Source organism: Diadema setosum, chromosome 5 (assembly GCF_964275005.1).
Source record: "Diadema setosum chromosome 5, eeDiaSeto1, whole genome shotgun sequence".
Lineage (NCBI taxonomy): Eukaryota > Metazoa > Echinodermata > Echinoidea > Diadematoida > Diadematidae > Diadema > Diadema setosum.
In genome coordinates, this window is record NC_092689.1 from 25,859,888 (window position 1) to 25,883,568 (window position 23,681).

Consider the following 23,681-nt stretch of genomic DNA (forward strand, 5'->3'; position numbering starts at 1 on the left):
GCAATACCAGTCTTATTCTTCTCTCATTTGACTCTCTCTGTGCTTGACATCAATCTACAAACACAGCATCACTGCCTTCATGCTACAAGCAGTCATGTTGTTTCTTGTGCTGGTGTAACACAAGAAGGGAGGAAGAGTAAGGTGCTTCTTGCATGTACAGCACTCTGATAGATAGATGAATGTGTATAATTTATACAATGTATGTAAGCATGGGGAATAATGATGCTGACTGGACTGATATATGTAAAAACTTGATAAATTGCATGACATCTGGGAACATTTTTAACAAAAAAAAGGGGGGCATGGAGTACATTTGCTTCATAGAACACATGAATAATAAGTGCTGCTTGTGTCTTTTTGTCTTGCGGCTAGATGGTGAAGAGTTGTGGTCAACCTTAACACTGTTGCATGCAAGATTCAGGGGGTGCCACATAGGCATACAACTTCTCACACCACAGACATATCACAGTCAACACCCAGCAAAGAGCGCCCTCACAGGAAGGGTTGAGCAATTGATGGCAACTTTTTTATGCTTTCCACATCCACTATACATACACTGATTTTTGTTTCGCACCATAGATCATTCGCGCTGCGCAAAAGTTGCCACTTTTTACCTGGCTTCAAGTAACAAACAGCTTTGTACATACAACTACATTCACAACAATACACAAGACATTGAACTTGGGACTACTCCACATTTCCATTTTCCTTCTTCTTTCTCACTCACCCTAAACCTCTCTCTTTCTCCCAATATCCAGCAGCTTCAACTTTGCTACCATGAAGCAACATCAGACATACATTTAGATGGTCAATTCATTTGGGAGAAGACTAACGCACATGACAATGACATACAGCACAGAATGACAACTTAAAAACATAAACAATACTTTACGTTCATACACACAATACACAGGCAGACAATCATTACGTAACACACAGTCACAGGTATTTCCAGAGATATTCTGTAGGAGGTGATAGAATGTAGAAATTACCCCTGAGAATTCCAGAGAGATTTCCCCCTTGGCTGCTAGGTCTTCAAGGTCGTTTTGCAGCTGCTCTGAAATTACAGAAGGTAAACAAAAAATATGTGCACACATGAGAAAGAATATTATGACAATGAGAACAGTTTCTGCAAAGAATTTTTGAATCACTACAGACAACATTCTTCAGCTATTAAAGTAACAAGAAAACAAGATCAATGCTGGTTTATACATGTACATTGGCAATTCCATTCTTCATCTACAAATCACATTGCAGTTTAACCCTAAAAAGACTGGGGGGGGGCCTAAAAGGCCCCCCCCCTCGACATTTCGCGCGATTACTCTGCAACGCGCAATGCTCTCGCCGCGATGCTCTATGACTTTTTTCTTTTGAGTTTCCCGCACATTTTGACACCAAATTTGTGACGCCCGGGGGTACGGTTCTGAAGTTACATAACTTTTTGTACATGCACATGAGGCCGAAAATGGCTCAAAAATGTGATTTTGTGTATAAAGTCAATGCAAATTGAGTTTTTTCACATGGCTCATATAAATATGCTTATTTTTACTCTCAATGGCTAAAATTAATTTGTTTTAGCAGTATTATGCTTCAAAACGTGTCTGCCACAAATTTTGTTAAAAAAAACAACAAAAACAAAAGGTCGAAAAAACAAAGAAATACATAAGAAATTCATAAAACAATAAAATAGATAAGAAATTAATTTTGATACCGAATTTTTTTTCAAGTACATTTGCTAAGAATGCCACTAAGAATAATTGGACCCAAAATGAGCACTTTTGGAGCTTTATTTACTGATTTAGATCAAAGAGTCTGATTTCTCGCATAAATTAGCATAATTAATCAAAATAAAATAAAATAAGACTATTTTGTAAAATTTGAATATACGATCTTGTAGATTACACCGCACACTACCATTGTGCAAATTTTCGCGGCGATCGCGCGATCCACGGCCGAGATCTTAAGGGGGGGCCCTTTAGGCCCCCCCCCCCCCCCCCAGTCTTTCGAGCTACCAAAATAGCCCAGTCTTTTTAGGGTTAACCTCAAAGGCTTAAAACCTGAGTATAATGCTGTATTTCATTATAATATGAATAGCTACACTAGCTTACTAACTGCAACAGGACAGCAAAAATTACATGTAGATAGTGCAACTGACCAGCAACATATACACTATATCATCAGAATCATACACAAGTTAAGAAGCCTTTTGTAGGTCCTTCTAACTTCTACATGTTTTTAGGCTAAAAACCACATTCCAGGCTACAATTACATTAAAGGACAAGTTCACCTTCATTAACATAAGGATTGAGAGAATGTAGAAATATTAGTAGAACACATCATTGAAAGTTTGAGGAAAATCGGACAATCCGTTCAAAAGTTATGAAATTTTGAAGTTTTTGTGCAGTCACCGGTGGATGAGAAGACTACTGCAGTGCATGATGTCACATGCGTACAATATAAGGAAAATGTAAAGAGAATTTCACAAAATTTCATCTTTTGAAAAAAGTACACACTCCCTTGACTCGTTACTGACATATGTTATGGGTAATATTATTCCCATTGCCTTTAGAAAGAGGCAAGTCAAGTGCTCTTTTATTATGCGAAAAAAGTGAAAATATGTTGAATTTTCTTTACATTTTCTTTATACTGTTGTACTCATATTATGACATCACGAGCCCTAGTAGTCTCCTCATCCAGCGGTTCCAACACAAAAGTTGTAAAAATTCATAACTTTTGCATCGATTGTCCAATTTTCCTCAAACTTTCACTGATGTGTTCTACTAATATTGCTGCATTCTCTCAATCCTTATGTTTATGAAGGTGAACTTGTCCTTTAATGACCAGCAGAAACATTGTCTTGAAAGTTTTCATAGTTTTTGCATGGGATTAGATAAACTGAACAAAGAGAATCTGTTTTTTTCTTTTTCTTTTGAAGAGAAAAATCTATTTTACCATCTGTGACATGTGACTCTCTTTGAATATATTTCCATAAATACAGCATATTTGTTCCCGTTCAGACCAACTTCTCACTCATGCTGTAAGTTGGTTGTGTTGCGCGTACATTCATCAAAGCACTGAGTGCAAGCAGAATAAGCCAAAAGTTTCTTCCCTTTGTATTACATGAATGTGGTGCCTATGAGTGTGCTCATTGAGAGATTTTTATTCACTGTACACACGATTTATGTCAAAGGAATTTTCATGCAAATCTATAGTTGTATTTTCATTGTGACTGATCATGAAATGGTCACGTTGACGTGTAGATTAGATGATGTCAAGGAACAACATTTCGAGTTGTTTATCTACGGCTTTTTTAAAAAGAATTTCTTCAGGCTCTGTAGAGATTTCTTTAAATTGAAAATTAAAAAATGTCAACCGACCTTCTGCTCGCGACGAGTCCATGGCCATCTGGATATCTCTGTACAGGTCCGACTCCTCCTCTTCCTCCGGTTGGGCTGAAACATCCAAACTGACGTAGTTGCCTAGGCAACGATCTATGATGTCTCCCCTACCAATACTCCTCAATCCATCCTCCAGCTTCTCACCTGTCGAGAGGAAGGAGAAGATACAAAATGCATTCAATCAGCAATAAGTTTGTGATTCTGAGATCATCGGTGCATAAAGCTTGTTGAAGAGTGCTTGAAGAAACTTAATGATTAAATTTTTTTTTTTTTTCAGGACAACTTGGGTCCTACTGCATAAAAGGCTTACTTTCACAGTGACTTGCCAACAACAGCAGTCATAACTATTCAGCTCAAATAACTTTACATGCTGCCATTGCCTTTCCTTGCCTTTATGTCCCCTCATACTAAGTCTTTCGAATTTGTTGGTATGTTATTTGTTTGCTTTTAGATCTACAGGAAGCAGGCCCTATTTCATCACATGAAACTTCTTTAAGTGTGAAAACACCTCCTCAGAAACATATTCTCTACACACTGGCCTAGTCAAGTGCTTTTTTCTTTCCTTAATACTAGTAACTTCTCATTAACCTTACCAGGACTTCTGCATTGAAACACCACTGATATCCTGTGCAGTGTACTTGACAGTGGTATGTACAGACTTAATAATCCACTTCCAGACAATGCACAGACACTTATCATCAATGTATGAGGGTGGACAGTACACTACTGTGAATATACCAAAAGACTGATCTGTTCTTGTTCAGTATTTGGATGCAAACAACAGAATTTTGAATAGGTGCTCTGTTGACATTGGGGAACACCATTGCAGTAAGACTTACTAAGGGGCTTTTATATCGGACTGGTGCACAGTTATGTGGTGTTGCGTACCGACTACACCGAAATAGGCTGCCCATTTATGAAAAAATTTAGACACAAGCAAGTGATTGCAAGAATGAGGAAAATGAAGTGTGTGGGTGAGTCCTTGGATCCTCAAAGGATTTTTGTCGGACTGGTGTAGAGTGGCATACAATTTCATAGGTCCCAATAGTGTACAGTAGTGTAGTTTTGCATACTATCGCATAGGCATGGTGTAAATTAGTGTAGTGTTGCTTCCTGTTTTGTCGCCCTGCATATTGTTATGTAGGCAAGCATTAACAGGCACAATGTATGGTAGTGTAAAGCTTGCCGAAGTCGGTACACAACACTACACAACTCTACGCAAGCTCAGTTGTGAAAGTCCCTTTAAAAAACAGAAGATTGAAGGAATGAAGGAATGAATGAACAAAAACTGTGCTTACTTGACGCATCTTTTCCTTCATGCTCTGCCCAGTTGTGCAGCATGACGAAGGCCTGCTCCGGTGTGTCCTCATTCTCCTTCTCAATGGCCTTCAGCTCGCGTTCGCTAAGGCCAAGATCACGGCCCAGGTCTTGCCACTGGTCACCGACCTGGTTTGCTACATCCCACAGCCTGATCTCTGCTCGCTGGTGGGCACTCTTTGGACCTGGTCATTCAAAGAAGTAGCAACAAACAAACCGTAAAAAAAAAAAAAGGTGTCCCTGCCCTTGACACTTAGCTACAACTTGCCAAGCCTTAGTTGGCATTTGTTTTAATCTTACCACTACACTTAGATTGGCCACAGTGCAAGTTAGACACACTCATTGAAGAGGAACAACCTCCCTAATGTAACATTATGATTTGATAAAATATCAAACAATTATGCACTTCACCATTCATTGAAAGATTGGTCGACATCTGTATCTTATTACCAAACAAGGCATGGTATGCATATATGGTGTCAGTGACACTGAATGTAGATAAAGCATTGATTGAATATCTAATACATAAGATGTGTTATGGGAATAGTAAGCAGAGGGTTTGACTCCATTTCCTTTCTGACCAATCTTCACTATTAAGACATCTGGCATATGCAAGGTCCTGCAACCCAGTGAATAGAACCTCTCACAAAGAATGTAGACATTCTGCCCCATATGACTCTCCCACCAATATGATGCTTTTTATTGAAAGTATGCTCTGGCAAATACATGTATCTTTATTTGCGAGAAAGATTGTGCGAAATGAGGCACATCTGGAGTATTCCAGAATATTACTAAATGTTATCAAGGATCATTGTGATAAGAAGTCATTACGAATATAATTTATATACAAATGCCCTTTCACATCTGCAACAAACATATTAATAAGCACATTCATACCAAAGTTGGTATGATGAAATCACAAAAAAAGGCCTATTTTAGAGAAAACACATGACAAGGACGAACTGCTGAAAGGGAAGAAGAGTGAGGTTGTAAACTTACTCATTGATGGGTCTTGTAGGAATGTGTATTTCTTTCGTAGCTTGATGGAGGCAAAGTTGAGATTGCTAGGAACTCCATCCTGCTCCTAGGAATAGATGCAAAATTATGGGAAATATTTCAAAGAGGATTAGAAAATGATGAAACCCATGGAATATGAATATTAAGACTTGGGAATTTGGGCCACAACTCGTGAGATCGCCAATACAGGGGTAACTAAATCACAGTTCAGTATTTGATTTCCTTAAAGATAATGCATTGCAAAAGTAAAAGCTTTACTCTAATATGTAAAAAGTGAAAATGTGCCCTTTTTAGATTAAAGGCAAATTTCCTTTGTAAAGCTGTTCCCTAATGCATATCTGTTTCTTTTCCCACAAATGAGAAGAGTCATAGTACAAGCCGACAATTTCTCTGGTTATTGTACAATTTTTAAAACATACACATAGTAGATCCATACATTTTGTTTTCTAACCCTTTTTTGCATCATATGTCAAATAAAAATTGCGGATTTATCTTTCCAAAAACTCTTCCTTTTCAATCAGTATTCATAGAACATATATATAAGTACTTTTTTTTTTAAGATTTAGCAACTTTTTTTTTTTTTGATTACTTAGGCCGGTGATAGGGCTGAAATAATCATTGCAGCATTGAAAATCAGTGTAAAATTAAGCAAATGCTATGAATATGTAACATACTACTGACAATTCATTCCAAGGACATGTACAGGGAAGGTAAATGCTGGTAAATTCTTTCCAGAAAGCATCATGCTTAAAAACAAAAACACTATGCATGCCAGACTAAGAACAGAAAAAACAAATCACACAATCATGCTCAGTAGCGACTAAGCTGAAATCCAAATCCTCCAAATCCAATGCAAATGAGAAGTTGGCGCAAGGCTTTGATTTTAAAGTGCAAAAGGTACATTCATCTTCCATGTTCTCTCTTATTTTTTTTTTTGTTGGTAAACCAACATACCCACTAACCCAAGATGAATTACTAATGTCTATTGGAAAATAATAAACGGAACTATGGACATCCCCAAAATATCACAGGGTCTGTAAGTGAAGTGTAACTCATGTATTCAAACATTTGTCAGCATAAAATACACAGGTTGCTTGAAATAGTGTTATAGTTTATCAACTTTGTTTCCATTTCTGTGGGGGCAAAACACAATCAGAAACTCATATAAAAATCAGTGTCAAAGGGGACTGCCAGGCTACAAGAGACTTTTGCTCATCTGCTTTTGCTTTAAAAATGCATGCCAATGAAATTATAGAAATTGTCGCTCTTCTGATAAAGAGACATCACACACAACAGCATGAGATTGCAAAAATATTGACTTATTGTGGCATTGGTATGAATATTTGAGATGAAAATAATTGTCATGTACATGTTTGCATCTGTTATACAGCCATCTTTAACCTCTAAATGTACTTTAGCATACTTCATAGTCAAGCAGACATATACACAATCCCATACACTTGTAGTATACTGTATGATACAGACAAAAGCACAACACAAAACAATGTACAACACTGCTTTGCAACCCTTATACAAGCATTCAAGCTGCCACGACAAGACATCCATGGCACTCTGATATCAGTACCTTAGAGTAGATTGTGAAAACAAGGAGTTGTTGCATCATTTTTGCATAGCAGGAGTGGGTTGAAGAGAAAAATGCATTGTTAGATAAACATCAATCAAATGCAATGAATTACAATTTACAATATCTGAACTGACTGATCTTTCTTCGCATAACAAATACGAATTCTCTTAAGGACCTGCATTATGAACGATCACATAGGACAAACTCACACAAGATCAGTACATTTTACTTGAATAATCATCAGTCAAAAGTAAGGCAGTTCAACAGATTTTTTTTTTTTTTGGATACAAGTTTGTCTGGGATAACCTGTTACATACACAAAACAATAACTTCTTGACAGGAATCTTCTGTTGTAACTTCCGTGTCTGATACAAAACATCCTTCATATTTAGTATTCCATTCAATCTGATTACAACTTTACATGTGCATCCTCCAAATTCCTTATTGAAGAAACAGAATATGAAATTGTACACACGCCTTCTCGCTTTGGATACCTTTTTTCATCTAATCTCAGAGAGCAGATTAACAAGAAAACTTAACATGAAATCAAGTTGAATCACATTTTGAAGGTTTTATCATAACTGAGTTGTTGGCATAAGATTCCAAATGCAAAATATCAATGGAATGCTTGCCTATATAGCTTTTGAGTGTTAAGCTATTTGAATTGAAACACACTGTAGTGGTCATATCATTTACTTCATACATGTACATGTGCGTTTAGACTGCAACAGTAACAGATTCTGAAAGATTTCTCTGTCGGGCTATACCTTGCTCCCAACTTGGTATTCCTCAATACTGGTGAGAGAGTACAGTTCCTTCTGTGCGGTAAATTGGGAGGATCAAATGAGTGATGATTAAGTCCAAAACTGCACATAAAATTACATACATAACTTGTACACCCTGAAGTTTCTTTTTTTTTCAGATATTGAATAATAGTGGACAATCAAATTCAACTAAATGTTTGCAATTTAGTGTTTTGGTGATGACTTGACAAATTCATCCAAAAATTATATCTATTTGTACCTATAAGTACTGAGTACCACACAAACCATGGTACATAATTATGCAGACAGGTAAACCCCACATTTCAGATGATCTCACATGGTTTCTTTTCTCTAACTAGCCTAAAAATGTGTTTTCAGTCAATGACAAATTCATTTTTTCAATCATGTAGGACAGGGGGGGGGGGGCATACTGTTTGTTGTGTACCCCACCTCAATATAAAATTACCCTGATACAAATTTTTGCCATAGAATAACCTTTCCCCATCAAATCTCTTTAAGCTAATTCATGGAAAGTTAGTCTCAATACAAGGCAAAAGACGATCATTCAAAATCACACATCCTATGTGTTCTTACTGTGTTAATACAACATGTGCATAGATAACTTCATGCTTTAATTCTGGTTCATATAAACAAAAAGTCATAGCATGAAACAAAAAAATGATAGTATGCAACACAAATACATTTCAGCAATCTAAATCTTATCTACAACTTGCGGCAAACAAAAATAATAACAATTAAAAAAAGACCTGCTTTGAATTATCAAAACCACACATCTTAATCTACAACATTACATGTAGAATGATGTGTTTCATTTTTTGATAGTGCTATGACATCATTAAGAAAGGTGCTTACAATGTACTTACACTATCGCAAGGTTCTACATCTACTAGGGAAGGAAACATTAGTTGTTTCAACATACCACCTCACCATGAGGACTCGGATTTACTGAAACCAGGAAGCTTTCAGTTTTCTTTCTTGTAATGAAAATGTGTGTTACTTGAACACTGGTTGCTCTTATCACACCATTACTGAGTAGACTTTAAAATGTTGCACAAACTGATCATTTTTAACAATGATGAGAAAGTTTAAGGACTCTGTGGTCGTTTTGACTAACTTATCAAAACTTTCCAATGTTCACACGATGCACAAATGAAATATTTGACCTAATGAATTTGACTAACTTCCCAGAATACAGTAATACGACGATCCTTCTTGTTGCATGCTTTATATATCACACTGAAATGCTTTGAACATTCATTGAAATTTTTAGTTCTATTGCAGTGTCCAGCATCTTCATTGCCAATTATACTATGCATTAAATCAAATGAGAAAACACTTTTCTCAATTAATTCTAAAAACCTAAATTTGATCAAGCTCAATAAATTTCATCTACTGGCAACATTATAAGTTTATTGAAAATTTCTCGTGACTCCAAGATGGTACACATAGAAGCATGGCATTAGGATAACTACTTCATAAATCACATTCAATTGTGAGGACTAATGCTACAGTAGAGCTAAATGCACAAGACGTAGGGGTCTAGGCATGCACAGGCAACTCAAAGATTTTACTGTTGATACCTTTGTGAACAGCTTTTGCTCTTTCTGTTGAGCAGGGGAAAGATGGGGGAAAAAACAAACAATATGTTGGAAATCAAATTAAAAAAATCCTATAAAATGCTTATCATAAATGCAATACACTTATTACTGACATTGATATTGACAACACTAGAACATAATATCAAAAATACCTTCATTTTGAGTAATGTGAAACATAACTTGACTCAATTATGAAACATAAGATGCAACAAACATTTACACAAAACATTACACATTACAAATTTCACAAGACTACAGCAAACATATGAAGGGGGAACAGTATAGTTCGATAGAACTTTTTTATAGGGGTATTACACATACATGTAGTGTGTGTAAGGGGAATATAGCAATGAACACGGACAATGGTTGAACAGAATTTATACAAAGGAGGGAGCATTACGATAATCAAATGGCGTGTCTTATCTTTTTTTTTAACGGTTTGAGGACTACATGAAGCTCATTTGGGGTGGGGTGGAATGGAAGATACAGTGGCACAGCAACACATGGAATACATTGTGTTTTGTCCTTTTCAATTATAGGGTGATATTCTCATTATTTTTTTTTTTCAATTTCTTTAAAAAAAAATGACCATAAACAGTTCCAAAATACAGTGTAAACAAAGAAAAGAAAGTGAGGGGGTAGTTTCTCTTGGGGAAATTTGACCCTACCTGGGTGGAGTATTGTTCTCGCTGTAATGGGGAAATTACAAGATACAGAGAAGCATGAAAACAGAGACAAGCACATGTAAGAAATGGCACACGTAAAGAATCTTAGACCCCCTCAATCAAAATAGTCAAAATGGAGAATGCACACACTGGATCATTAAACATTATGGAGTCATTTTGTGACTTGTGTTACACGAGGCTGTCAAACAGATGGTAATACAAATGCAGGCTTTTGACAAAATTGATATAGAATGACATATGTCAAATGTGCTACAACTGTTTAACGACACGCTTTGAACACAAATAAAATCCCTCTTAAAAAAAAAGAAGGGAGGATTATTTGAATGCCTTTGCAATATCTTTATGAAATTATGTGCAATCTCTTTCTAAAACTGTTAATTAATGTTTTATTACAAAATGAATGGTAATTGGCACTCACTTGTGCATAGCAGTATTAAAACTGTCTGCTACATCAAATGTACAATTAGGGTAATACAGGAAAATGCAGGTACACATTACATTTCACTGGAAATTGTTCACAGAAGGAATTGAGAATAAAAATGACCATTGTGTACAGTATATATCTCAGATGCCACATATTCATAATCTAAGTTTGGTAGACACCTCTGAGTTTGGTATATGACCTTCTTTCACACCGACAAACATGTAACAGAACAAAATATCTTGATTGACAGTCACAGTCCTTTTCAGAAACATGACACCAACATATGGTTTAATATGTGGGACTGCACAAATACTGAATGGAGCCTTTTTGTCATTGAGCCTGGCATAAAAGGCTGCAAGTTAAAACTTACTTGCCGAATTAATTGTTTTACATCCAATTTCAATCACCTAATGAATACGATAATGATTATTGGACCCAGATGTGTTGTCTTCAGTCTTGACGACTGAGGATCTGTCCAGACTCAAGAGGCGTAATTACCACTAGGTAAAGAGTTGTGTGTTACATGCCACCTCTAACACACAATATCACAAGAAATAGAGGATTACTACTATACAAGGTTTTATTAACATAGTCAAGAAACATACAGGTGCTGTACAGGAAGATCAAGACCCTTTCATTTCATTGTCCAGACTTCAGAAAGGCAGCAAATGAATACTGCTCATGGAATGAGCAATATGTCATACAGTTTTGAAAATGGAAAATTATCCCACAATGAATTTTAAGGGTTCACCTGATTTGAATTTTGGAACTTCATGACTTATGAAATGGCAAAAACTATCTGAATGTGGATCAAATTTTCATTACCACAAATTGTGAAGCCCAGTCACAAGATGGGAAGGTCTTGAACATTCCTTTAATCAGTTTAATTCTTACAACAATCATGCAGGACAACGATCACATGCACATCGAGACTAGCCAACATCATCACCATTGTACCACTGACAGTAGTTATTCAAGACAACAAGATGCTGATTCACGATGAAGTATTCTTCATAAGAATTTACATTCAGAGAAGTATATCACCATCACAATATGTGTTACACCCAAAGTCTACATTGGATGCAAAAGTGGGATTTCAAATTTTCACAATTTTCTTCGCATCACTGTTTCCTATTTCATCAACATTTATGACATTTCATCCCATACAGTATCAACCAACTGCTCTTATATCTATGAGATTTTTACAGATATGATAAGAAATTCAGGTGTGAGTTTCTTCACTTTGTCTCCCTCTATCATAAGAAATTGTCAGATATCACTTTTTACCCCATTTCAGAAATAAAAATGCATAAGATTGATGAAAGTCACCAACTAAATGTGAATTTGGGTAACATTTAACAGAAACAAACTGAAAGTGCAACTTAAAGCATGACTAGGTGCGGTACTGATCTTGACCATTCTCTGTCTGACAGAACTGCTGTAGTGATATTTTTAGTCTTGACTGCAATCCACCAATCATAATGTTGCTTTAAGCTTCACATGTACTTTATTAGCACTTTTCTCTCTACTTCCACATTTACAATTTGCATTTTCTCTTCTTTTTTTTTTTTTTTTTTGGGGGGGGGGGGGTGTCACTTTTAGAGTTTGCCATTCAATTCAATTCAAGAATTCTTTTATTCTTACTCTACAACAGAAAATGTGATTAACATGCACAAACTTTTGCTAAATCAGGAAAGTTGTGTGTGCTGAGATGCCATATGTTTTTATCAAGAACTCAACGAGAATTTGATTCATTATGTGAATCCCTTTCCGACAGAAAATATGTTAAAGAATTTACTACACACACAGTTTTGCACAAACAGTCCTGTGGACGTTTCTGAGCTGGATATCGCATGCTAGAAGACAAATAATATGACAGACATGCAATTCAAACTCAACACATCATACCTCTCCTTTCTCCATCCTGTATTCCTATTGGTTCAAAAAAGTTCAGCAACAACAGAGTGTCAAACGATGCAGAGAGCATTACATGCCAAGTGATCATTGCCATCATTCATATTGTATCTTGATCAGTATCAAACTTCATACATGGAAATGCAGAAAAACTGTGATGATATCAGCATTTCTTCAAACAGGCAATCATGGTCATGACGTCCTTCACAAACTGCCCAATGTATAATATTCTGCTACCTCGTGTTTCTATTTGCGCCCTTCATGAATATTCATAGGCATGCTTTTGTGTGTATATGAGTGGGTGTGCATTTCAATTGCGTGTGTAGACATTTTTTTAAAGGGACGCTGAGATGATAAAATGATCATAATAATTCTTCTACAAAACTTGCATGAACTTTTTAAGATTTGCAAAAAGCACAATGACCACCAATGCAGGAGGTACGCATAGCTTGAAATGCATTACATATATATACCACGATCCTTCAGCAATCATTCATAACAGATGGCGAAAGATCTTAGTATTTTCCGGTTTTTAAAGTTGATTAGCTGATATCATCGGCATGACTCTGACAAATGATCATGCATTTACATCTGAAACCAACGCCAATCATATGCCAACGAACATTGATATGATATGCAAGTTAACACATCATTAATACTCTTCACGTTTGTCAAAAGTGAAATTCTGTACAATGCACATTCCAGACAAACATGAAAAGCCACTGAGTCTTCAAAAAAAGAACTTTAGCATCTTTACAATTAACATTTACTACCCCTTCCTCTTCATCACTGCTATTCTACCACATAAACCATTAAAAACCTTATACCCACTAAAACCTGCATGCAATCACAGCTTAAAAAAGAAATAAAAATAAGAAGAAACAACTATGCAAATTGAGCAGATAGAAAATATGAAGAAATGAAGAAATATAACTTATTCTAATTACAGATTCATATGACCGATGTAGTGCAAAGGTGATGCATTCATAATCTATTGTATTTGATTGACGATGGACAAGTTTTGGATGTGCAGCTCTGAGAGGCAGCAGCAGTTTTAAAATGGAGGCAGAAAAGTTTTTGTCCCAAGCAAAAGAGATAATTCCCAAAATCCAAATCGTTTTTGCTTTACACCAGCATGCACACTCAAAACTGCAGTACAACTGCCTAAAACTAAAACACTTAAAAAAAATAAAATGACATCATGTTTGAAAATAAACAGGCAAAAAACAAATATGAATCACAAGCCAACTAGACGAGCAACAATAAGCATTCACAGATATACCTCATCTTCGCTTGATTCTTCGCTTTCCGATTCACTCTCGCTAGCCTTTTTCACCTTATGAGTGGCAGCGGAGGGAAACACACAAATAAAGAAGAGGAAAAGATATTTTCATGATTATATATAAAAAGTAGGATTTTTTTTTTCTCACCCAAACAGCCTCAAGAGAGATTTACCATCACTTTATTTCATAATCATGCCTGTGTTCCTGCAGTTTTTCTTCCTCTACATGACATTATCCTATTTCCATGACAAAGAGAATAACCTATATCATACCTTTAATTCAGACATGGATTGTAGCCTGCAGAGTACATGGTGATTACAAAGTGACAAAGAACAAAACAAAAAACAGAGCATCTCTTCAATAGGTTCTTGCTCTTTGTTTACACTTGCTGAAGTTTTCAGAGTGCATGAAAATGTACTCATGAATCAACTGGTGCAGCAGCAGAGAAGCACATATGTGACCGTGCATCACAAAACAAACAAAAAGTCGCACCCCTTGATCTTATGTGAGGACTCGAAACAGGTGAAATGGGTCAACTAAGTCAATCTTGAGTTTTCAGTATTTTCTAAAAGAGCTATCTTTCTTCTACATTATTCTTTAGTTTGGAATCATAACACAAATAGGAAAGTGTGTTTTCCGCAGTTTTTCTGTAACCCCTTTTTGGGGGAGAGTAGAATGATCAGGTATGTATTAGAGACCCCTTTACATTTCTTGAAATCCTTTTTACACTCTTCACTTTCAAGTCTAATAACTTTTGAAAGGATAATGCTACTGCTTTGAAAGTTGGCATTAATCATGGACAGAATGTGTTAATAGAACATTCTCAATTTCAGCTTAATCTAATAATCCCTTCATTGTTGTTGTTCCAGTGGTTGACATCCTTTGTTTTGTCCTTTTCATTGCACAGCTAGTGCGGCTTGGTAAAGATTAAGCGCTTGAATAGACCCTGCGCTTCAGAGCCTCTTTTCTCAGTTCACACTTTTCCAGAGTGTGTGCTTTCTTTCCAGCATGTAGGTAGGTTAGGGGAGTCCATTTGAATTGAGTTATACATCATTTTAAAGCTGAGAGTCTGCTCTTTTAGAATCTGTCCTTAACTAAAAATCCACATCTGGCGAGTTTTTGTTGGTTTTGTGATGCAGGGTCACATATTATGGCATCTTAGAGGTGAGATTCTGTGAGAAACTGCACATATGCAATAAGGCAATTCTACAGAAATACAATCTGGCCCTGCCAGTCCTTGTTCTGCCAGCAGAAAGAATAGCATCCTCCGGTACAGCACTTGCTCGAATGAAACCCACTGGAATCATGGCACTACGTTGTATTCATGTCGAGGTACTTCTGTTTAGCTGCATCACTGATTTCACCAGGCAGTATTAATTGTTTGTATTTCTTTCAGTTAACATCAACACTAAGATATGCTATCTTTCAATTAAGCATTTCTGTGCAAGCCATTTCATCACACACTATTAAATACAGTAACGTAGTATACTTTGTGGTGTTCTCTTGTTTGCGAATTTCATGATCAACCCATATTTACAAAATCAACAATGCATAAAAATATTGTATACTGGCTCCAGGCAGAAAATTTCTACCTCTTCGCTCAAAAAATTTATACCTCCATGTTCTGTAAATACGGTTCTTGCTTGCGAGTTCAAATACAGGCAAAAGTGTCTCACAAGTCCCAATTTATGAAATACATTGCATGTAGAGTAGATGATGACGAACCTGTCAGTAACAATGTTGACTTAGGAAGAAAATTTTAAGTCCAATTTGAAAGGTGGTGCTGAAATGAATCAAACATTCAATGGCAAGTGGAGGAACAATACATGAAAAAAAAAAAATGATTTTAATGTTTCAAAGTTAATGCAATGATTTGTAACTGGCTGCAAACTACACATTACTCCAAAGAAAGAATGCAGATGTCTCACCTTGACATATGGCGGCATGGTGACGTTCAGGTTACACGCCGCCTTTTGGGGAGGCAGGCCTCGCGGTTGCTTGGGTTCACGCATGAAGGAAAGCCGGCCACACTTTTCTGCCGACTGGTCGCGCACCCGCACGAAGAAGGGCAGGCGGTTCTCGTGGAAGGCATTGAAAGCAAGGTTGAGCTGGTCACCGGACTTCTGGACAGGAACGAGGTTGCCCGCCATCTCCACATACACTGGTCTGCTCTCCAGTACCTGTCATTTGAAGAGAATGGGACTTGGTGTGAGCAAAGGTGTCCATTGCAATTCAAAGATTACTGGAGTAACCTAGTGTTACATACCTGCCAACATTTCAAGATGAAATATCTTGCTCGTGGATTGCAAAAATCTTATTTTATATGCAAACTGAAGTTAAAAATCTTACTTTCGGTCAAATCTTCAGAAAATACACATGAAAGGTATATCTAAATAATTTTTAAAAATCTGATTTCTCTGACAGAAAATCTGACTTTGCTATTTTCAACGTAAAAAATCTTACTGAATCTGATAAAATCTTACTAGTTGGCAAGTATGGTGTTAGACTCTACACAATGAATATGATTGTCTTTTTACGTATGATTAGTTTGATTATCTATTGGTATGAAATTAAGCTATAAATAGGCAATGGTGAATCTTCTCTCTCTCTTCCCAATCTGCTTTATGAGCTGAAAGCATTCCAATGGCAAGAAGATTATTTCATTTGTATCCTGTATTTACTGTACTGTTTCTAATGCAGATATGAAACGTTCACGTTTTACCTTCAAGTATTGACGACAGTCAATCTGGCATCAATTACAAATTAGCTTTTGATGCCAAAAGTCCTACATCACATACAAGTTCCAAGCCATGGAGCTATTAAGTGCATCAAATAGGGCACACTTGCTTCCCTATCTAATATTGTGCTACCCCCAGCCCCACTCAACCTTTGTCCACAGGTCCTCATGCTCTTTATACGTGTAGACCCAACAAGCAAGTTGATGCTTTTAAAGTACATCAGCATGAGAATTTTTTTGTGTGTGTGTGTGATTATAACTGAAACTGTTACTTATGAGCTGAGAGAAAGCATTAGTGAAAGAATCAGTCAGTAAATAGTCATTTTGACTACTGCAATTGTTATATTCACCCACTGGCTGTCACTGCAAAGTATATATGCATGGGTTTCTGTGAACGGGTTTCTGTGAACAGAGCTCTGCTGATTGGCTGTGAATTTGGCTCCAAAATGTTAGCAGCAAAATCTGGTAATGCAAAGACCCGAGTGAAGAAATTAAGGCAGGTTTCAAATAGTCCTCTAGCTGCAGTTTGCTCCTCCCTGGTAATTTTTGGTGATTACAGCAAGAGAGGGCCTTGACAGAGGCTAACCCTACCCAACATCTGACCAACCCACCTCTACAAATTTGCTCCTTGCCACCTCCTTGAAGTTCTCCTGCTGCTCCAGCGATTTGTCGCTCCTATCGTCGGTCACGCAGAAGACCCGGATCCTGCCCTCGACGGGATCGTGGGTCTTGGCGTAGACCACAAACTTGGCCATGAAGGGCACTGCCTTCAGTTCCTGGTACAGCTCGCGGGCAAAGTTACTGGCCTGGTCGATCTCCTTGCAGTCCATGAGCCAGAACCTGTAATATCAATATACCTCTTGGATCAGTCTTGGGCTTCAATAAAAAATATCATATTTCATAGACGGACATAGACATAATGAACTCTACAGAGTACGAACAACTTTTCTTTGCTATGTTACTTATTCCTTCTGAACTATATTTGCCTCTCTATGTGGACACTAATTACTGACATCTTTGTAAACGCATTTTGATACATTGCGCTTTTATATAAACACATGCTGTACAACAATACTTCGTGTTTGCGATATTATTGCAATGAATTTGTTTGTAATTAATTGTTTTTTTTTATTTTGTGTATTTTATGAAAATGTTACATAAGTGGTATGATGTGAAAAGACACACACAAAAAAAAAGCATTGAGGAACATCATATTAGAATCATATCTAGTAGCAGACACATCCAAATCCATACATTGTTTATCAACTCATTGCACAGCATGAATCACTATCACCACATAGATGCGATGTTGACTGCAATGAAAGATATGAAAGGGCAGTGCTTACCTGGCAGACACGGTTGTTGTAAATGAGACACAATCGTTGACAAATGTCAAGGGAGTCGTTCCTGTGATGTCTTCCCACTGTGCTGGAGCAGTTCCACCTAAATATAAAAAGGAAACAGAAATAGTTTATACATTTCCTTCTTGACAGAGTATCCTCCTGTGTATTAAAATTCTTCTGCATCTTGGGTCACCTGTAAAATTGTCTGCACTTTATAATAGCCAGGTACATCCTGAAAAAGATTTATATAAACAGAATGACAGGCGGGATGTCAACCTAGTAAACAACATTGCAGTATTCTGAGGGCTGAAAAGGCGTATTCTGGGTGGTAAAACAGTATCTTTACCTTTTCTGCAATAGATACACTGTATGTGTAGTAATGGCATTGGGGAAAAACAGTATTTTCCATAAATTTTCTGCAGCATTTTTGGCAAATAAAAACCACAACAACACAGTACAAATACTGCAAAAATTTAAAAGTTGACATCTCTTCGACAGTAATATCCTGTGGTTAATTGATATAATAGTTCTCTCTACTGGTCATTCATCAGCTGTTGACCAGGACCCTCATATACAGGGATGATTATTGAGGTTTGTTGAAAAAATTGAAAATCAGAATTTTCAGGTGATTTTGATACATGGAAAAAGTAAAATGTGTATAGACTTGAGAAAAAAAATATCTGAAATCAGATTTAAATCTATAGAATATCATGCCTGTTATACAAACTACCTTCTACAGTGCCGACCGCGGGAAACGTCACGAAAACCCCTAGGGCAAATGCGGGAAGCCCTTTCGTCCGGGCGTACTAGGTAATACGCGGGCGTTTGGACGCGTACAGACGAGGGAAGTCGCCCGCACTTTCACGCTCGTCTAAACACCCGCATTTGCCCGAGCGCTCCAGCGCGGAATTAATGATATGAAAATCAAACTCTCCCGTCAACCATCGGCTACATGAAGGAAATTAGCTGAAATCGATCCGCGAAAATCTTTTGAAAAGTATCAGTAATTTGCCGGATGTTTGCTTTTACGTTCGAAAGTAAAATAATAACCATAACATTCAGCTCCCGAATATGCTAAAGCAAATGTCCAATGATCCCTTTGACGTTTGGAAATGAATAACAATAATACTCCGTACGATGATTAAATAAATGTCGGATGTTTGCTTTTACTTTCGGAAGTAAATAGCAATAATATTCATCTCCGGAAGATGCTAAAATAAATGTCGGATCTTTGCTTTGACGTTCGGAAATGAATAACAATAATATTCAACTCTGTACGATGATAAAAATAAATGCCGGATGTTTGCTTTTACGTTCAAAAGTAAATAACAATAACATTCAGCTCCGGAAGATGCTAAAATAAATGTCGAATGATCCCTTTGATGTTCGGAAATTAATAACACTAATATTCAACTCCGTATGATGATTAAACAGATGTCGGGTGTTTGCTTTTACTTTCGAAAGTAAATAGCAATAACATTTGGCTCCGGAAGATGCCCAGAAAATGGCAGATGATTGCTTTTTACGTTTGGAGGTGAATAGCAGTAACAGTCTGCTCCATATACTAAAATAAATGTCGGATATTTGCTATTACATTTCGAAATGACGAACAGTAACATTCAGCTGCGTTTGATGGTAAAGTAAATGTCTGATGTCTGCCTTGACGTTCATAATGAAAAACAGTAACATTCGGCTCCGTACGATGCTAAAATGATTGTTGGATGTTTGCTTTTAAATTTGGAAATGAATAACGGTAATGTTCTGCTCCGAACGATGCTAAGATAAATAACAGATTGTTGCTTTTACATTTGGAAATGATTAACGGTATCAATCGGCTCAGTTAGATGCTAAAATAAATAGCGGATGTTTGCTTTCACGTTTGGAAATGAAAAAGGATAACATTCAGCTCCGTAAGATGCTAAAATGAATGTCGGTTGTTTGCTTTAACATTTGAAAATGATTAACTGTAACATTCGGCTCCGTAAGGTGTCAAAATACTAGTAAATGTTGGATGATTGCTTTTGCGATCAGAAATGAATAACGGTAACTTTAGCCTCTTTACAATGCTAAAACAAATGTCGGATAAATCAGATAATTTTGCTTAACATTCGACGTCGTGCGATACCAAGTTGATTACATAAACCTTCGACACTTCGTTGCTGCTCAATTTTATTTGATCTCGACATTATGGACGCTATACCTATTTGATTTAATTGTCCTTATTTTATCAACCTTCGACATCAGCCGCTACTTTATAGTTTTCTCGATCACTAACGTCGGACGGTATGACCTAATCAACTTTGGACATTGGTCGCTATTTAATAATTTCATCAACCTTACACATCGGTAGCTATTATTCCGATGTTCGTTATTCCGAAGGCTCTCTAGTCCGAAGATTCGTTATTCAGAAGGTATATTGTTCCGTTAATTTCATTTTCGGATTCATGAATCTTCAGAATAACGAACCTTCGGAATAACGCCACAAACGTTCGAATTAACGAACCTGTAGGTTTAGGGAATTTGTGTGTTTCGAATTTAACGACCCTTCGGAATTACGAACCTTCGGAATATTACGAACAGCACCCATCCGATTATCAACCTTCGACATCGATCGCTGCTTACTGATTTTATCAACCTTCGACGTCGACCGTAAATAACGTATTTGATTGACACTTTCGACGTCGATCGCTGCACATTAGATTGGCAAACCGTCGAAGTGTCGATCGCTGCCTATTTATTTACTGGTTCCCCAATTTCTGACTTAGTTACTGATTTAATCTACCTTCAACATCGGTCGGTCATTATATTGTAAGTGGCCACTTATTGTCTCGAGCTTGATATTTCCCAATGGCGTCCACGTCTACACACACACACACAAAAAGAAAGAAAAAGATCTGAGTCTTAAAGGTCTAACGAGGCGTGAAAGTCCTTGTGTGATGCTTTTAATTGTGTCATTCACAATAGTGTCACGGTCCCTAAGATGGATGAAAGAGGCGCAGATCTTAAGAAGCCACTTGAGTTGAAGTTTAACACCGTCTGTCTATTCTTAAAGTACACGATTTGTAGGGAAAAAAGAAAAAGACAAAGAGAGGGAGAAAACAAAGAAAACGTAGGAGAGAGAGAAGGGTATGGCGAAACCACCAGAGTGGCATTATGTAATCAACAAAGCTGCGTTTAACTTCACTCGAGTCCCCGAGAAGTGGTACTACACGTGCATGCATAATGTTTATCTTGGATACATGTACTGTAGGTACCCTTCTCTCCTTTCATGATAAATTGTTTATACGTATCACATAACTATGTCAATGCATGTTTACGTCGCAATTTGTCCAACCAGGGTTTTCCCTCTTTAAGGAGTGCTTGCTTTCCAAGAAAAAAAAAGAAGAAGGATGAAATCAATGATTATGAGCAAAACTGAATGCATTTAAGCAGCGGAATCGCGCTACATCAATAGCACTCCAAAATCTTCGAGTGATCCCGGAGGTCACTCCGAGTGAAAATGAACATTTTCACTCAAAATTCACTCCAAATTCACTCTAAATTGACTCCGTTTTAAATGTATCCACCACTTCAAGTGTGAATGTTTTCATTTTTTTTTAGAGAGAGAGAGAGAGAGAGAGAGAGAGAGAGAGAGTAGGCCTACTGTGCATTGGAATACGAATCTCTGCTGTGCAGCGATATTATGATCGCTATAAAAACGATCAGTTCGATGAGCAAAGCACGTGCTTGCCCTGCCAGCAGTGAGTGCGCCATGTGGTTCCAACATACTCATCTTGTGTGCCCAGCGTGTTTTTATCACAGAACTCTTGTGTGTAGAGTTCTGTCGTTTTTACGTTATGGTCAATTCATGACGTGTGAGTGCTTCGACTTGACGCCTGTGAGATTGACAGGTGCCGTTTACGAGAATAAAAACTGTCAGTAGTGACTATCAATCCCAAAATCAGTTTCTATATAATAATCAGACTAATTACTTAAATGTAGAGTTACATGTAGTTACATGTATTTCGAATGACAATGCGCACATCCCCTTTATCATCACACTTTTGATACGGCGGACAGAAGGCCGTTAAATTTCATTGCTCTCAATGATTCGATACAGTCATAGCTTTTAAAAGGTCCAATTAAACAAATTGGATATGAAATCACGGTTACAGCTCGTTATTCCGAAGGTTCGTTAGTAAGGTTCTTTAGTCCGAAGGTTTGTTAATCCGAAAATGAAATAAGGTTCGTTATTCCGAAGGTTCGTTAGTCCGAAAATGAAACAAAGCTCGACTTACTTCGAAGGTTCGTTACGGACCCTATATCATTTCGGATCCTATATCATTTCGGATCAACGAACCTTCGAGATAACCAACCCTATTTCATTTTCGGATTAACGAACCTTCGGAATGACGAACCCTATGTCATTTTTGGATTAACGAACCTTCGAAATAACGCCGCAAATGTTCGAATTAACAAACCTTTTTTCGTTTTCGGATTAACGAACCTCTATGGTTTAGGGAATTTATGTGTTTCGGATAAACGAACCTTCGGAATTACGAACCTTCGGAATAACGAACAGCACCCATCCGATTATCAACCTTCGACATCGATCGCTGCTTACTGATTTTATCAACCTTCGACGTCGACCGTAAATAACGTATTTGATTGACACTTTCAACGTCGATCGCTGCACATTAGATTGGCAAACCGTCGAAGTGTCGATCGCTGCCTATTTATTTACTGGTTCCCCAATTTCTGACTTAGTTACTGATTTAATCTACCTTCAACATCGGTCGGTCATTATATTGTAAGTGGCCACTTATTGTCTCGAGCTTGATATTTCCCAATGGCGTCCACGTCTACACACACACACACAAAAAGAAAGAAAAAGATCTGAGTCTTAAAGGTCTAACGAGGCGTGAAAGTCCTTGTGTGATGCTTTTAATTGTGTCATTCACAATAGTGTCACGGTCCCTAAGATGGATGAAAGAGGCGCAGATCTTAAGAAGCCACTTGAGTTGAAGTTTAACACCGTCTGTCTATTCTTAAAGTACACGATTTGTAGGGAAAAAAGAAAAAGACAAAGAGAGGGAGAAAACAAAGAAAACGTAGGAGAGAGAGAAGGGTATGGCGAAACCACCAGAGTGGCATTATGTAATCAACAAAGCTGCGTTTAACTTCACTCGAGTCCCCGAGAAGTGGTACTACACGTGCATGCATAATGTTTATCTTGGATACATGTACTGTAGGTACCCTTCTCTCCTTTCATGATAAATTGTTTATACGTATCACATAACTATGTCAATGCATGTTTACGTCGCAATTTGTCCAATCGGGGTTTTCCCTCTTTAAGGAGTGCTTGCTTTCCAAGAAAAAAAAAAGAAGGATGAAATCAATGATTATGAGCAAAACTGAATGCATTTAAGCAGCGGAATCGCGCTACATCAATAGCACTCCAAAATCTTCGAGTGATCCCGGAGGTCACTCCGAGTGAAAATGAACATTTTCACTCAAAATTCACTCCAAATTCACTCTAAATTGACTCCGTTTTAAATGTATCCACCACTTCAAGTGTGAATGTTTTCATTTTTTTTTAGAGAGAGAGAGAGAGA

General features: G+C 37.2%; 1 protein-coding gene across 1 annotated transcript in view; it reads right to left on the bottom strand.

The window, feature by feature from the left end:
• Nucleotides 1-23,681, bottom strand: part of LOC140228809 (uncharacterized) — a 199,809-nt gene that overhangs the window by 51,263 nt on the left and 124,865 nt on the right. Inside the window, exons 32-43 of the mRNA XM_072309082.1 lie at nt 18,091-18,187; nt 17,356-17,584; nt 15,936-16,187; nt 14,007-14,060; nt 12,719-12,742; nt 10,369-10,389; nt 9,683-9,706; nt 8,085-8,135; nt 5,715-5,799; nt 4,697-4,900; nt 3,378-3,542; nt 993-1,057 (exon numbers count right to left, since the gene is read on the bottom strand). Coding sequence (XP_072165183.1) covers nt 993-1,057; nt 3,378-3,542; nt 4,697-4,900; nt 5,715-5,799; nt 8,085-8,135; nt 9,683-9,706; nt 10,369-10,389; nt 12,719-12,742; nt 14,007-14,060; nt 15,936-16,187; nt 17,356-17,584; nt 18,091-18,187 — 1,271 coding nt within the window. The remainder of the gene's footprint in view (nt 1-992; nt 1,058-3,377; nt 3,543-4,696; nt 4,901-5,714; nt 5,800-8,084; nt 8,136-9,682; nt 9,707-10,368; nt 10,390-12,718; nt 12,743-14,006; nt 14,061-15,935; nt 16,188-17,355; nt 17,585-18,090; nt 18,188-23,681) is intronic.